The sequence below is a fragment of the Apodemus sylvaticus genome, chromosome 4, assembly GCF_947179515.1.
Source record: "Apodemus sylvaticus chromosome 4, mApoSyl1.1, whole genome shotgun sequence".
NCBI lineage: Eukaryota > Metazoa > Chordata > Mammalia > Rodentia > Muridae > Apodemus > Apodemus sylvaticus.
In genome coordinates, this window is record NC_067475.1 from 156,303,818 (window position 1) to 156,320,610 (window position 16,793).

At 42.6% G+C, this 16,793-nt stretch overlaps 1 protein-coding gene across 2 annotated transcripts; it reads right to left on the minus strand.

The window, feature by feature from the left end:
• Positions 1–1,691: 1,691 nt before the first annotated feature.
• On the minus strand, positions 1,692–15,658 carry Ca2 (carbonic anhydrase 2). 2 transcript variants are annotated; one of them, XM_052180808.1, is made up of 7 exons: positions 15,523–15,658; positions 14,066–14,263; positions 7,270–7,388; positions 6,760–6,852; positions 5,703–5,765; positions 4,396–4,551; positions 1,692–2,475 (listed from the first exon to the last, which is right to left on the minus strand). In XM_052180808.1, the coding sequence occupies exons 1-7, from the start codon at positions 15,554–15,556 to the stop codon at positions 2,356–2,358; spliced, it is 783 nt and encodes a 260-aa protein (XP_052036768.1). In that variant the 5' UTR covers positions 15,557–15,658; the 3' UTR covers positions 1,692–2,355. The 2 variants fall into 2 exon arrangements, with proteins under 2 accessions (XP_052036768.1, XP_052036767.1); XM_052180807.1 differs by having other exon boundaries at positions 7,270–7,418.
• Between the last annotated feature and the right edge of the window lie 1,135 nt (positions 15,659–16,793).

Consider the following 16,793-nt stretch of genomic DNA (forward strand, 5'->3'; position numbering starts at 1 on the left):
TAGATGTGTAGGAAAAGAATCTTAAATGTTTAATAACAAGAAAAGTATTGTAGCTCTCTAGGTATCATCATCATGATGGATAGTCTTAATTTGAAAACATATGGACTTCCTTCCATAGCTTGCCTGGACGACGCACTCTCTGTATACGTGTGCACATGTATGCCCATGACCCTGCCTGACTTTAATGTGCAGGAGTGTGTAATTTTGGCACACTTAAATGTATACACAGATGATATGTAGCTGGAGAGCTGGAAATACAACAATGCCTAGGTGTTACAAATAGATAAACACGAGACCAAGCCAAGGGTCGAGTATTACAGTAAGGGTGGGTTCAGAGCTCTCGAGCAGAATGGAGGCTGTGGGTGAGTGAAGTTTGGAACACAGTATTGCACATGTGTGGGGTAAATGGACACTACTTTCTCATATCTCCAGCCCATATTCCTGTCTAAAATACGCAGACCTTCTGTTTGTGGGATACTAGGAAGGGGTATGGACACAATAGTAAACTTTACTACATTGTTCCAGTTGTCACCAATAGATCCATGTGCTATATAAAATATTACATGTCAGTGAACACACATTTTGCCAACTCACTGTGTGTGTGTGTATGGTGTGTGTGTGTGTGTGTGTGTGTGTGTGTGTGTGTGTGTGTGTGATAGTTTGGAATTCTCTGTGCACCAAGTGTTCATGCTTCTGGCCCAAATGACATTTCTGAGGGTTGACTTTGGGTCCTGAAGCACAGAGACTTCAAAGATTTTAGGAACTGGTGATGTGGGAGATGAAGAGAGAGATCCGATGACTTTTTGGAAACAAAGATCAGGCAGTGTTTTCTGTTAAACAAGCCAGAACCATGTGCTAAGAACTGGGTTCCATATCTTCTCCAAGAAGCAACCTTCCTACCAAAGACAGAAGGCGATGGGCAACTCTCAACATCTCTGGCGGTGCCTAGAGGCTGCCTGAACTGCGCAGAACAGTTTCATATGAAACCTTGCACCTCTGTCGGGAAGAATGCCCTTCATTCCTAACCCTTCCCACAGTCTTCTCTAGTGTGTGAGGTAAGTGTTTACTGATGTCACACCCTGAAGTTCTACAGAATAACCCTTTATAGTGGGCAGGAGGAGTAATTTGCAGCCTGAAGCCAGCATGACAGGGCACAGAAAGGAAACTGTGTAGTTTTCTATTTGTGGAAAACGGGTCTTTTCGGCTTCAGAACCATCAGCTCACTGCTGTCTCGTTCTATAAAACAGCCTATTTACTGAAAAGCAGTGAAGGTGTCTGGTAATTAGCCTTATAGATAACAAAATGTCTGACATGCAACTTTAGGAGAAGAAAACGTTTCGAGGCTCAGAGCTGCAGAGATTTTACGTGCGTGGTTAGTTGACCCTGTCCCCTGACTTTTGGCTTGTGACAAGGGAAAACGCTATGGAGGAGCATGTGGGGGAGGAAGCGTCCCCCTTCGTGGACCCCAGTCCTCACACTCTTCCTGGAGGAGCATCACGGGAATGTTACAGGAGCACGCCAGTACTCAGAAAGCAGGGCTGCTCCGAACAGTGCGAACATGGCTGCAGGGAGGTCCTTCAATGGTAAGCCTGTCGTAATGGCTGGCATCAATCAAGAATGGCGGGAGCCCTGGCGGGAGTCATTTGTTCACCCAGCTCTGTCCCTGTGGCGCAGACAATAAGGCACCCGAGTAGAGTTCTGAATTTTATTAGAGAATATATCTAAAATACATTATCCATTGCATTATGGTATGTTATCTGAAGGGAAATATACTCTGTATCACAACTCTATCCATTTTTACATCTTCATTTACACCTCTAGAAATCAAAAGTCACTAAGTTACAAGATAATTCATATTTAAGAATAACTTTGCTACAAATATATAAGTTTTTTAAAAGTTTTTCTTTAATATAAGATCTTGGAAGAGTGAACATTCATCTAATTTCATAATCATAAAACTATGACTGTTTTACCTGATTTGCCTTAAATGACCTCAGTTTGTCTCATGATGTGGACTTGCAATCAATCATTCTACCGTCGTATGTTTTTTAAAGTAGCATTTTAACAAATAGGCCTGAGAACTCATTATCCTATGGCTGTGAAGAGAAGCAGGCCATGTCTGTTCTTTGCGGTACACTGCTGTGGCTGAGAAAGGCCACCAGCTGCCACCGGGCTGCCACCACATGAGACACCTGGGTCTTGCTTTTCACATTTTATAGTAAGCACGGCGGGTGAGAGGCAAAGGCCTACAATACCAGATGCAGAGTCAGGGTCCGAATCACCAAGGTGGAACTGTACTGAGCTACAGAGAGGCGGCCACACTTGCGCAGTTTGGACCCCGGCTGCAGGGCCATTTTATTTAAAGGACGCTTTGATCTTCCTATTCTTCAGCGGCTGAGTGGGGCGCCAGTTGTCCACCATCAGTTCTTCAGGCTCCCCCTCCGCATTGAAGTTCAGGGTACGGAAATGAGACATCTAAAAGACACAATGTAATTTTTTTTAAAAAAAAAAAAAGATTAGTTTCACAATATTATATATTTAAAGTGGCATGTTTTAGATTTAAATTCAGCCTCCAAATCTGGGTGGTGGGGGTGCACACCTTTGATCCCAGCACTTGAGAGGCAGAGGCAGACAGAAAAGGAAAAGAAAAAAAGAATGAAAGGAAAAAATACAGCTAAGTGCAGCCTCCATGTGAGAAATCTATTTACGTAGAATGTAAAATCTACTGGGGTCTTTCTTTAAATAGACATTTTCATGAGCTTGCTTTCTTTGCTTCCCTTTTAAATCGAACAAAAACCTGTAAATATCTATGGCATGTAATGCAACGTAAAGTTTTAAATACACATTAAAGTCTTGTTTTCTGCCCCAGAGAAGACAAAGTACGTCACGATAGGTAACTCCGATAAGTCTGAATCTTTCATGCTAGCACTTTCTCTCGCTGACGTCTGACTTAGGAATGAACAAGGAGCACCAGGCTAGTCAGCATGACGGGAAGATGTGCTGAGCGTCCCTGATCTTTCAAACCAGGCTTCTGTGTTCCCAGGGAGTCAGTGAGGGCTCCGAGGTGGGTGTGCCTAGACGTGATGCTCAAGAGTTTATTCACCTGCGGTTGAACAGAGCTGAGGAACAGGGAGCAAACCAAAGGGAGTCTCAGAGGAGGAACCAGAGCTGCGGCTGGGAGCTGTAGCCAAGACCTCCAGATCCTGTGTGCCGTGACATGCAAATACGCACTTACTATGGGATCTCTCCGAATCATGCAATTCATATGTGTAGTTTTACACCATTTTCTAGAATAAAGGGCACATTCATTGTCCATAGCTATATGTATTTGGCCCTAGAGTATGTGCAGGCAACAGATCTGCCTATCAAAGCCGCTATCGATAGAAGACTTTGAAATATCTAAGTTGTTCTAGTGGAGAAATGCAAGGAATGCTGGTGTTTTGCTCCATATCTCAAGCACCAGGTCTACAACAAGAAGTGGCGTCTTCATCTTTCCCTCGCACTACTTCACGGTGCTTGCTCGACTGTTAAAACTCGCGGTTAATTTTCAAGCCACATACCAGGCAAGCACGCCATTTCGTGGCCCACTTTGATTACACTACATGTGAGTTTCTAGTTGTATATTGATTTCCTCAAAGGACACATGTGAATTGTTTTTATCATTACCACATTAATATTCTAACAGAGAGCACAGAAAGGCAATATGCTCCCAGCCACACCTGGTGCTGCCCCAGGAACTCCATGGAGTGCACTCCCATTTTCTTGTGCTTACAGTGTTTATCAGCAAATTCCAGACAGTGAGCTTTCTTGCATATTTCAGGTCTAAATATTCATGATTCCAAAAAATTCCCAGGTTTAAATTATTCAGGTACTTAAATAATCGTCACTTCAAAACTGGCTGCAGTTTTCTTTTATATTACGATGGGGATCTGCCTTTTGGGATTCCCGAGAAATGTCCATTTCCCACATTTCGGCTTTATGCCAAGGAAGCCAAGAGGACTGTCAGGATTCAGAAGTGCATCTCACAATCCCAATATTATGCTAAACTCTTAGTGAGCAGGAGGCTGGGAATTATCACTGACATCTGTATAACTTTCAATATGAAATCTTGTCTTTCAAAGACTATTTATTTCCTCCTAGCTGTTAAAAAAGAATAATCTAATAAGCACATATACTTCTCATATAATCCTCACAATAACCAACACTTTCACGATTAAACAACCTACCTAAGTACTGCCGAAGGTGCTGGCTAATACCAGCAAATCTTTACTAACTGCCAAACATTCTGTGACAACAGCCACAGGGCGAGACAACAGGAGGATTAAATCCCAGGCCCGACTGGGAAGAGCAGCTTTTCTGACTCCACTAATAGAGAACTCTCTCTAGAAAACCAACCTGCTCACTGCTGACAGTAATGGGTTCCTTGAGCACGATCCAGGTCACACATTCCAGCAGAGGCGGAGTGGTCAGAGAGCCAGGGTATGTCCAGTAGTCCAAGTTTCCAGGGAGAAGGCAGCAAGGATCGAAGTTAGCAAAGGCCGCACGCTTCCCCTGCAAGGCGAATGCACAGAAGATCATCAGCCTCCGATCAAAACTCGGAAAGACTCATCCACAGGGGTAGTCAACTCTCACTGCAAGGCGTTTGTGCAGAGCTTTCAGGTTTATTGACAAACAAAATGAAAAAAACTAGCACTAGACATTTTGCTTGGAAACAAAGATTGGCAAGTGAGGGCATGAAAGATTACTGTTTCATCTCGTCATCAAAATGATTCCTTAGGTTTCTCTCCACCCTCAGCTGATTACATCTGGCATTTAAACCTATATTGTTACCACTAAAATGGTAAATATAATTAGGTTGCAATAACAGAAATGCGGGATCTTTGATAATAAGGTGATAACTTTTGCAATGATATTTCACAGATCCATTAGAATTTCAAACACAGTGTTCCGGTCTGGACACGGCACTTGCAAAGCAGTGCCTGTGGGCGGCAATGTGAGATTTCACACCACTGCTGTCTCTATAAGGTCACTGAGAGATGGAGCCACGTAAGATGAGAATAAACAAAGGGAACTAGACATAATTAGCAATCAGGAGAGAGACTAGGACCATATGGGAAATGAATCACGAGGGTTATCACACGGGATTCAGTGGCGGGAATGATCCGTGCAGCGATTTACAGATCGTAAGCTGAGTGGTAAGTCAGTCTGAAGATGAGCTTTGTGCAGCCAGCCTACCAGATGACCAGTCATTGCCAGTGGATGCCCCAAAGCCTCAGCACATCATTGCTGCACAGAGGATATAAACACAGAATGGATGAACTCAGGTCATCAAATATGAATTTCCATGGAGCGGGCCTTTTTCCACCCCACATATCTCCGACTCTCTTGGATTAACGTAGTGATCATAACAGCAAGCTTCTCACACGCACTTTCTATATGAATCATTGGGTGGTTTGTTCAGAGGATTTTTCTGGCTTGTTCACGTTCTCTGGTTCTTGCATATGTATGCTTCTAATAGCAAATCATTACAAACCACACTACTTCCCAGAATTAGATTCTACTTTTACAGAAAGAAAAAAAATCCTTCTATATAAACAATTACTTACCTTCAGTAAACCGTTCATCGAAACACCATGCCATCAACAAGACTGTTCATTCTGATCAAAGGAAGTTTTTAAAATCAAGAATATTAAAAGACTTACCTTTGTTTTAATGGAATGCAGTGCCTCAAGGATTTTTTGAAGGCCTTCAGAGGCAGGTCCAATCTGCAGAAATGCAGGCGTTATAAGGCCTTGTGAGTCAATTGGCACCACAACAATTTTGATTTGAACAACACTATCAAACATTGTTCAAAGAAGAAGAACAAAAACAACAGGTAAAATCTATCCCTTAGACATTCGTGGCTTGTAAACGCTGACAACACGTTTTGGCAGCAGCCACGGAATCTTTAGCCCGCCTCGGCTTCTGTCTCTGTAACCCCGCGCCCCTGAATTAGCTTGCTCTGTGTCCTATCTCCTCCAGCCGTTAGCGGAAAGAGCAAGCTCTTAGCTCCGAAGCCTTTGAGGGGCTCACACTCCCGCCTGCCCTCCTACACACACTCCCTTCCTGCTTCCGCCCGTTCTCTAGCCTTCCTAGGAGTCTCTAGACTCCTGTTGCTTTCCCATCATTAGCAACCATGTCCTCAGTGCTTCAAAACCTCACGCGAGCAGCTTCTCAGGATTATATATCCTGAGCACTTTTATCATGTTTCTGACTGCCGCCTCTGGATAGAGTTTCTGCTTCAGTGTGGGACACTCATAAATATCCATCCCACAGTGCTCTACCCTCCCCGTTCCAACTTGCTAGGGGCGGCTCAACTCTGAGATCCTACAGTTCCTGAAATTTGCCAATACTGAACCACCTAGAACCACTCCATCAGAACTTGATCTTAATTTAGCATTGTCTATATCCCCCTAAACAGAGTACTAACCTTCACTTAAGGTTCAGTTTAAACAAATTATATCCTATTGGCCATCTTCAGTTAAATTTTGTCTGTTCTTCACATTAATATCTAACTGGTTTCTTAGTGACACACCCCAAAATGTCTCTCAGATATCCCTAACCATGGAGGGAAAATAAAACCTGAAATACTTTAGCACCAGAAGCATTTCCTCATATTTTTGTAGAATGCTCTCCCTGTTATAAAAATTCTGTCTAGTCAATCAATCACCTTAAACATAGAAACAACAACAACAAGAAGGGAGTGGGCCATTAACTAACCTTCAAAAAAATACCCAAAACAGCCAATCCATCTGGTTGCTGCACAGCTTTTCCAAAATCCCCGTATTTGGTGTTCCAATGAACCAAGTGAAGCTAAAGTCATGGGAGATAAAACCACAGTAAATGATTCACAGGATAAAAGCCAACAGATCTTACCCAATGACTACTCTTCCCGTTATAGCTAAAGGTTATTACAGATAAAATGTGGATAATTTTAGGCAAAACTTGATTGAATTCTAGTTACACTGGTTTTAGCAGCTTTTCAGTTCAAGGCAATACTAAGACAAGGACATGTAGAATCTTTAGAAAAGGCAAATTTTGTTTATGGATTTATAATAAAACAAACTCAATGGTATTCTTACAGCCTTAACTGGATGATAACAAGACACCTAAGAATCCAATGGAATATCCTTTGCAAAGAGTTTATTCACTCAGTATGGGCTGGACTTGTCAAAAGCTTTGGAAATTAACGCTAAATTTGTTTTTCCTGTAAAGAAGAAATGATCTTACCTCTGCGGCGTATTTTTTCTTGTTCACGGTGTGCTCAGAGCCCTGGCCATCAGATGAGCCCCAGTGAAAGTGAAACTGGATCAATCTGTAGGAGCCACTGAGGGGCCCGTCTTTCAGCACTAGAATTATAACGCATGCATGTAATGTCTCTGTATACATCACATACACACGCACACACACACACACAGAGAAAGAGAAATCAAAACCACACAGAGTGCTGACCAAAGATAATTCAATTGTTTTACTTTCCTGTGTGCTAACTGATGAACAACAGATCCTCGTCAGTCTTTGCTGGGCTTATTAGCAACTTGTCTCTTACAGGTAAAGATCAGAGAGAGGAGATTTACAATTACACTAATTTACAATTAGGGGAAGAACTAGTGGACTGATCAGTCTGTGAACCCAACGGCTTGTTTTCTATGTGGCCCAAAGATTGTCCTGACTTCCTACCAGACAAACAGCAGAATTTGGGGGTAAAATTCAAAATATTATAAAATTTAACTATTTTATGCTTGTGCTAAGTGGCTTTGTCCCCTGAAAACTTGTATCAAGCCTCTAGGCCTTCCTAACGTGTAAAATGTGTGCATTCAGTTATTTCACTAATAATTACCTGTATCATCTCTATCACCTGTATGTGTGGTTCAAGGTGCTTTGTTTTCTCCCACAAGCTAAAATTCTAAGTACAGGAACTTTCTCTATCCTGGACTTAGGTAGTCTTTAATCAATAAATCATAGAAGCCACATGCTTCAATTCCTTCATTTCTAGGTTCTTAACCAGTGTGTCTTGGAAGAGTATTATAATAGAAAGAACAACTAAAACTTTTACCTTACGTGTATGTATCTATGATATTTAAGCAATATAGTGAAATATTTTCAGAAATAACGCAGTTCTACCAATTTATTTTTCTAGGACTGGGATTAAAGCATCTGTTACTATAGGTACATTTTTTGACCTTAGACAATAATTCTATAAAATAATGAGCTTAACCCCATGGTGGCTTTGTAAAACACAGAACAGAGTCTGTACAATAAATATCATTTGTTTCATTTCAGTTAAATAATTCAGCCAGTAGCAAGGTCTAGTCATCTATTCAAAGCAAAGGGTGAATCTGGCTGAGATGTGCAGTGCAGCCTTTCCACGGCAACTACAATCACTAGCTGCAGACTTTTCTAATAGGCCAAGAGAAAACAGGAAGAGTGAATCATAAATGGTGCTATATTACACACTCGTGAAGAAATATCAACTTGTATTTACTATGCTAGGATCGAGTCCCTTAAAGCACAGAAGCTACTGTGTTTATCTGATGAGCCAGCAAGGAAAAAATTAAGCCCAGCCTCCTAGACTAGTTTATTTGTTTTTTCGTTTGTTTGTTTTCTCAGAAACGAAAGACCACTTTTCTTAATAATACCTGAGTAACAATGAGATCATCCTTACAAAGCAACTTAGGACTAGGGAAAAAATTCTGTCCATTGCTTCCTCAAAGCTCACAACCAAGAAAATGGCATTTATAGAGTCGCTAGCTCAGCCCAGTTCAGTGAACCTACCCTAAGCATCAGGTATCGCCTGTGTAAGAGTATCTGCTTTCCCCAGAAAGAGAGTCAAGGTGCCATCTCACATTGTAAAGTGAAGAAACATTCCCAGTACTTCTTTGCCCCTCCTTTCAGTCCCTGAAATCGCATCATCTTTCAATTGTTTTAGGAGATATTGTAACTGCAAATATGTTTTGAGTCCACATACACCTTTATTTTGAAAGGCTTTGTGAACACCCAAAGAAACAATTCAATGATTAAACATACCCAGTTGTAATCTTTCACACTAGGCAGCTGTTTTAGCTCACATTAAAATAAAACTGTTGCTATGCAGATTAGAAGTCCATTGTAATTACAAAAAAGTTATTAAATCTTTAGAACTGAATTGCTACAGACAGCAGCAACACGGGTTTCAGAAAATTGTGAGTATGGAGTGGATTTCATGCTTGGAAAACATTGTTATTATCACGCAGACGTTTTATCTCGGATAGATGAAACATGTATAACTTTGTCTAAGAAATAAAGATCACAACACTTTGATTAAATATACCTTATCTTATATTACAAGATACATTTATTCATTCTGATTACTATATACCATTTTTAAAACTGTCTTGGTTTATAATGAAATGGGTTTTTCTCATGCAAACATCTTTTTCAGAGTAGTAGAAATTACTGGCTGTGTGCTTATTCTCTGTACAGCCAGGCTGGTAGTGGGCTGGCGTTCGGCAGAATCCGGCTCTCAGTGTGCCATGGAAACATGTTCCACCAGGTGGCAGATATAGGAAGAAGACGACGTTCAAATTTTAATTTAAATTTTATATCAAATCAGTTAAACGCAATATAAATATCGTAACACTATATAATAATGTCTTCTTATACTGGACTTAAATAAATTATTAAGCAGTATTTTCATTATGATGGAAGATTTTATACTACTGAAACAAATTAGGAACCCATATAAAATCATTGAAAATTTACCATTTTTCACTATTTTTCTTCTTAGTCATTATTGATAATTAAGATCTATTTGAACAAGTGGGGTAAGTAATTTCCCTTAATCCGAAATTACAAAGAAACATCCTCCCAGTGTGTTGCTCATAAACAAATATTTTAGCGATTTCCTTTCAAACAAGTAAATACTTTCCGCAGATAAGATTTAAATATTAATAGCTGAAACATTTTTCTCCACAAATACGCTGGAATTCTAAAATTCATGGTTACAACCTTTACTATTGACTAGATGATGCGTACTTTTGCATTGGCGGCATAGAACAATCCTAGGAATAGAGTCACGCAAACAGATCTGAGAGTGGTTGCTCCTGTTCTGTTTCTTCTAACCAGTTAAAAACCAAAAGCATATAATAGTTTCAGTTTAACCTACTTAGGGATTACAAAGGTTTAAACTTGACACTTTTTAGGAGTAAGTCTTACTATTCAGAGTGTTTAGGAAACTCTGGTTATTGTCCTAGGTATTAACAATTTTTCTGACATCACTAACTACGTGCATGGAAAGCCTTCATGGGTTACTTGTGGACGGTAAATGTAAGGCTCCAAAATTAAGTCCCTGGAAAGTTCAACAGAACCCAGGTACAAAGGCCCATTATGTTTTCCAGACAATGGTCGGCTTCAAAGGCAAACAGGGGAGTCTCTCAGCCTCCTTTCTTCTTGAAGTAGCATAAACAAATAAATACTGTTTCTGTTTTTAAAAGGAGAGCTAACTGAGCTAACTCAGTGTGGGTGCTGACCTGAGAATTCTGACTTTGCTCTCATTATCCCTCCCTAACTCTGCAATAAATCAGTTTTAAACTTATCAACGAGAGTTAATAAGTTAGGAATGGTTAATGCTTTGACTCCTTTTGTACCAGAAAAAGCTGGCAAGAAAACATCTCAAGCAGAGAAGGTTATTTCTTAATAATACTTTTTAAAAGAACGCATTAGCAATTTCTCATTAATTTAAGATTATTGGCTTTAAAGCAATGTTGGCAACTTTAGTGTGAGCTTCAGTCTAAAACTTATTAATTCCATGCTTCAAAAGAATTACCTCCAAGTAAATAAACACAACACCAAACCCAGCTAGCTCAGTTTCTGACACCAGGTACTTAAGTCTGGGTGTAAGATAACATTTAGAACACGTGGCAAGATACATTCTAGAAGGCTGAGGTCTCAGGGCTGGGGTGGGGAGCAGGGGAAGGGAAGGGGGAGTGTGAATGTCTGATGCATTTGAATGCAGAAAATAAAAAAAATCTGAAAAACTCTAAAAATGCTAAAACAAATGAACAAAAGTAACTCAATAAAGCATTGTTAAAATGTTAACTTTTGAAATAAAATATCAAGCAATCAAAAGAAATTATTTTTAGACTCTAAATGTAACGAAAAATTACATTGGCTTTTAAAAACATGGTACACACAACTAAAGATTGGTAATGTTTATCATCTGAAGATTCTTACTTGTATTCTCTTTTTAAACAGTTGCTAGTTAGAAAGTAGTGCTGCAAAAGACAAGTCTCAGCAAATGATCCTTCCTTCCTTCCTTCCTTCCTTCCTCCCTTCCTCCCTCCCTCCCTTCCTTCCTTCCTCCCTTCCTCCCTCCCTTCCTTCCTTCCTCCCTCCCTTCCTTCCTTCCTCCCTCCCTTCCTTTCTTCCTTCTTCATGTTGTGCCTGACTATAGTATCACTTACATTTGTTATACCTTTGAGAATCTAAGAATCTTTTAAACAGAAAATCTATTTAGAATATTTCCATGTGGCACATTACTATTTAACATATTCTGTAAGTGGGCTTTCCTTTTATATCAATATTTTAATGCATTCTAGATTCCTGGTTAACCAAAGTAACTGAATGAGATAGGAGAGACTGGCCAATTTACAAAGGAGTCTTTCTTGGGGAAAGGAGAACTCTAATCTTTGCTGACCCTTGTTTTCCTAGACCTTGTTGCTATCTAGGGCACACAGACACACATCCTGTGCTCTCTTTAATCCCCTGGAGTTTCCTAAAGCTCTTTGCTGGAGTCTCTTCCAAAACACCCAAACCCTTTATTTCTCTGAATGAACCTATTTGCTCTGGAAAGCCTTTCCTGAAGTATCATGCTGGTTACTAAGCCTCCTTCCTCCATATTCCCACAGTTCCTTCAACCACGTCATTTTCACAAGTACCAAAGTGACAGCCTTTCCTTCTCACAGATATTGATAGACACCGAACCTAGGACATGGTCTATGGATCTCTAGCTAATAGACTTTCAAATCCAGGATTCCACACCAGGGAAGGGAGGTTAAGTCAAAGGAAGTATTGACAACCATGCATCCTGCTCCGCACCCCCTTCCCTGCCTGGAAATTCAAGGGCTTAGCTGCAGGCTCCTTTACCCTGGTCTCACAAAGCTCTGGAACCCTGACCTGTGTCACCAGCTAAGGCTGGCATTCATCTCTTCAACCTCCCCACACCCCCTACTCCCCAACCCCAGCCCCCCACCACCACCACCCATCCCCTCCCCGCCCCACTCCTGCTCGCCCATGTTGTCTGTCTCTGGTACTGGGTCCTTAGACTCTCCTTCAAAGAATTCTTACCCCAATCCATTTCTGTGACCTTTTGGATTTCAAATCAAGAGCCCACAGTTCCTTGAACAGTTTCTTTTCACTTGTATCAAAGTTACAGTCAGAGCCTGTAGTTCTACGTTCCCTTTTAGACATTTTCAATACATGTTGGATTCTGAGGACACAGGAAAGGAATCAGGCTCACCTGCCCTTGTGACTCTTAGTTTATGAAGCGTGAACTGATATTAGCGATGAGGACAGACAGGAGTGAGAAGGACTCCCTGTTAGGCAGACAGGGGTGGGGGTGGGGGTGGGAGGGAATGGTTAGGTAGCAAGGTGGTGAGTTTCCAGGATAGCCCACTTCTTCTTCTGCACCCTCATCACTTAAGACAAAAGCCTGGCAGCTTAAAACAAAGGCTCTGTAAGATTTCAGTCTCCTACCAGCAGGGGCCTGCAGGTGGGCAGGCTCAACAAGTTCTAAAGCCTAGTCTGGTCACACACTGTTTTGGACCAATCAACTATCCTAGCTTCCTTCAAACTGACCAACCCTGAATGACTTGTCAGGCTCTGAAACCCCCTGCACTGGAGAAGAGACTTTCTTTTCATTCATTCATGCATTCATGCATTCATTCATTCATTCATTCATTCTTTCGTTCTTTCTTTCCTTTTTTCTTTCTTTCTCTTTTTTTTTGAATTTTTTTTTTTTTTTTTGGCTTTTTGAGTCCCCTCTCTTCTTTGCAGAGGTCTTTTTCTAAAACCCACCTTTCTTCAACTGTTAATTCTGACTGAGGAATTTGAGATTTCTCTGCTGCTATTGAAATATAATGGCCTATATAATACTTTAATTACACATTATTTAGCATGGTCATTAGCTCCAACTCTGACAGCAATAGTAGCTGTTTCCTCTCTGCTTTTGTCCTTTTCCTCTAAAATACCCCTTACTCCAAACCACGAGCAAACAATGTGTTTACAGACCCACTTCATTCAGTGACCTTCAAAGGAAAATATTCAGGAAAATAGGACACTGGCAATTAAATGAACCAGCAAGCCGTAAAGGCAGCCACTGTGTCTAAATGGGACGGGTCTCCTTTTTCTAAATAAAGAAGAAAAGTGTTCACAAGCATCCTGTCAACAGGCCCTATTGCAAATAAATTGTGGTAATTGGGTTTTTTTTTTCCAGTAACTTCCTAAGCATATTCCAACGACTCTGAAAAATCTTTACTTGTGGAATAAATTTTTGAATGAGATACTGATATCTTTATGCATTCACTCTATGTCAACACTGACAAATACAATGTTTCCTGAGAACTTCAACCTTTTAAACCTTCAGATTACAATTATGTTCTCACTGCTGACTTGAAGGCTGTACACATTAGGACATACCTACTGAGAATAGCTCTCATCCAGGAGGACAAATGTTTTAAAGGGAATCATTTAGAAGTTTCATGAATTCCCTGGTTTCTGTATTGCTAAAGACCTGACTTGCTTTCTGTGACTTCCCACAGCACATTGCCGGATGCCCTACATTTCGGACAATCTGACAAGGAAGAAAATAGTCCCTGAGGAGAGATCACAGTAATTAGCCTATTTCTAGGACCTATGAAAGAAATCAGAGTGACATCTTAGCTTCCGGACACCAACTGTGGTGGCAGGGACCTCCTGCCTGTGTGCCTGTAGTTTCCATTAAAATGGAAAATAACTGTGGGCTAAAATTCCTGTTTCCCTACACACTGACCTGCACAGTCCTGAGAGTCATCAAACTCAACGTTGAAGGAGTGGCCGTTGTTGACAATGTTCTTGGAAACAGCTTTATCATAAGATATGAGCAGCGGCTGTAGGGCAGGGTCGTGCTGGGCAGTCCCGGTGTCGATGTCCACAGGGGACTGACGGTCTCCATTGGCAATAGGGAAGTCCTCGTGCCAGTTCTCTGGTCCTGGACATGAGAAGACAGCTGTGAGGTCATCACTGTGGGAAAGGAGACACCAGCCACTGGGAGCCACTGGTGATTCTAGACACAGTCCGCTCGGTTCCAAATTCGGAGGTGATACTAACTTAACATTTATGAAAACGAAATGTGCCTCTATCCTTGTATTTGTAACATGAGGCAATAATATTCCAAGTCTACCTTGTAAAGCCAGCACAAAAATTAGAATCGATAATAAATCTATTTCTTAACATTATCAGGCAAGCATTAGCCATTTTGCGACCTTTATACTCAAATTCAGTGACTAAAACTGGACAGAACTTACTGACAACAAAGTGGTCCGACTGGGGATTGAGATCCTCTTGTGACTGAGTTTGGGACATAGATTCTAAGGCATTATAACAGGTTTGAGACCCTCACCTTGTGCTGCCACACTGGGTGACAATAAAGATCATATAGACCAAAACTCAGGCTCAGACACCTCCTTTAGAATTTTCTTTGCTGGGGAGCCCACACAACCGCAAACCAGGTGCACCTTCCTTGCCCCTCAGATGGTCTCATATACCAAGGCCTTTGATCTGGAAGATGTCTAGGTCTCTACGACTGACCCTATAACACTAGAAGTTGACATATGGGGCTGGTGAGATGGCTCAGTGGTTAAGAGCACCGACTGCTCTTCTGAATGGACCTGAGTTCAAATCCCAGCAACCACATGGTGGCTCACAACCATCCATAATAAGATCTGATGACCTCTTCTGGTGTGTCTAAAGACAGCTATAGTGTATTTACAAATAATAAATAAATAAATCTTTAAAAAAAAGAGAGAGATGAACGGAAAACTCCGGAGCCAGAGCAATTAGATCCAAACGGGCTCCAGAAGATACCACAACAAAGTGCTCTGGGAATCTTAGCCACGGTGCAGCAGATACTGACGTGAAGAGGATAAGGGGCTCCCGTTAACCTTTCTGTGACCCACAACTAAAGTGTTAGTAACAACCCTTGCGGGATTCTGCCTAGGTTGCCCTTGGGTGACCGGCTGTGGTCCCCATAGATACTGTCGTCGGGTTTCTGGGAGGGTTATCCCTCCCAGACCCTGTGCGCGGCAAGGCAAGTTTGAGATCAGATCCTCGACAGCGCTTTCCGGCGCCAGGGACATCCCAGAGCGGGGACCCGGCATCTAAGCTGCGCTCCGGGATCTGAGGAGCCAGGCAGGTGCCCGAGCCGAGACCGGTAGCGCGCGGCCCGGAGCGCGCGGCCTCCGCACTCACCGTTGTGCTTGCCGTATCCCCAGTGGTGGGACATGGTCACGCCGGTGATTGGGGCAGAGCGGCAGCTGTTGTCCGTCTAGCGGTCCTGCAGTGTGTGTCGCGGGTCGCACCGTCCGGCTTTTATAGGCTCCCGCCAACTTGGTGCTCTGGGCGGCCCAGGGGAGGGACCGAGTGGACCTGATCAAGGGGAGGAGACGGTGGAGGTGGCGGACGGAGGTGACTAGCAGAGGTGACAGGCGGAGGCCTCGGTGTTCGGGGGCCCCCGCACTTTGGATGGGGTGGGGCGCCCTCCGGCTGCTCTCCGCTTCTGCGTCCCACCCGCTCTGCAGCAGCCGCGCGCTCTCCAGCTCGCCCGGGCGCGGCGCTGCCTCCCCGGCCGGCGCCCGTACTCCCCAGCCCCATTGTGAGCACAGACCTAGTCACCCGCCCGCACCGCGCTCCGCCGCTTCCCAGCCGGCCAGCCGGCCGCGGCCCGCACGCACGCGGCTGCGGAGTTTGACCTTGGGCGGGGAGCGTCCTGGAGGCGCCGGGAGCGGGGATCCTGGAGCCGGGAGCGGGAAGCGGGGGAGCCCCCTGCTGCCCGGCTGCGGGAAGACGACCCGGCCTTGCCGCCAGGGCGCCCTCCAGCTTCCCGCTTGCCCCACAAATTAACCCTAGGCACCGAATTGTTGCTGGTAACGTAACCAACACTTCTCAAAAATCGCTTTGCTCTTTGGAATTGGATTTTTAAAATGTCTTCCAAGGAGATGAAAACTTTCCTTTCCTGGTAAAGGAATTTGTATTTGGCATGCCTAAACTAACGCAAAAAAAAAAAAAAAAAAAAAAAAAAAGACTTTTAAAAAAGGAAGGTAGCTCTTTTTCCAGGGACCTCGGGCGTCCCGGGGACACACCTCTCAATGTTCTTTTTGTGCATTTTTATTTAAACATTTCTCTTCACCTAACACTTTGTTTTTTCTTATTTTGACTCTGAGGACTTTCTTTTGTATTGTTTTTGTTTGTTTGTTTGTTTTGTATCTCTTGTGTGGCCTGAGGCCATAGTATTTAGAATTCGAATTGAGAAGGGTACAGCTTTCAGGGTTTCTATGGGAGCACCTAGACGTCAAGTTACCTACATATTAAAGTCTATGTGTAAGTAGAATGGAAACCATCTGAGCACATTTCCAGGGTTCTCAGACTCATCACGCGCCTTTATTTCAGCCAGTGCTGCCCAAAGATGACGCACCGCGTGTAGCTCTCCTCTTTCTTATACTCAGACTCGGAAAATTACGGTC

Coding starts and splice junctions, on each gene's coding strand:
- Ca2 (XM_052180807.1), bottom strand. CDS start 15,556: ATGTCCCACCACTGGGGATACGGCAAGCACAACG. Junction 7,419..14,065: donor TGACTCTCAGGACTGTGCAG/GTCAGTGTGTAG, acceptor TGATGTATACAG/AGACATTACATGCATGCGTT. Junction 4,552..5,702: donor TGCATTCCATTAAAACAAAG/GTAAGTCTTTTA, acceptor TTCGCCTTGCAG/GGGAAGCGTGCGGCCTTTGC.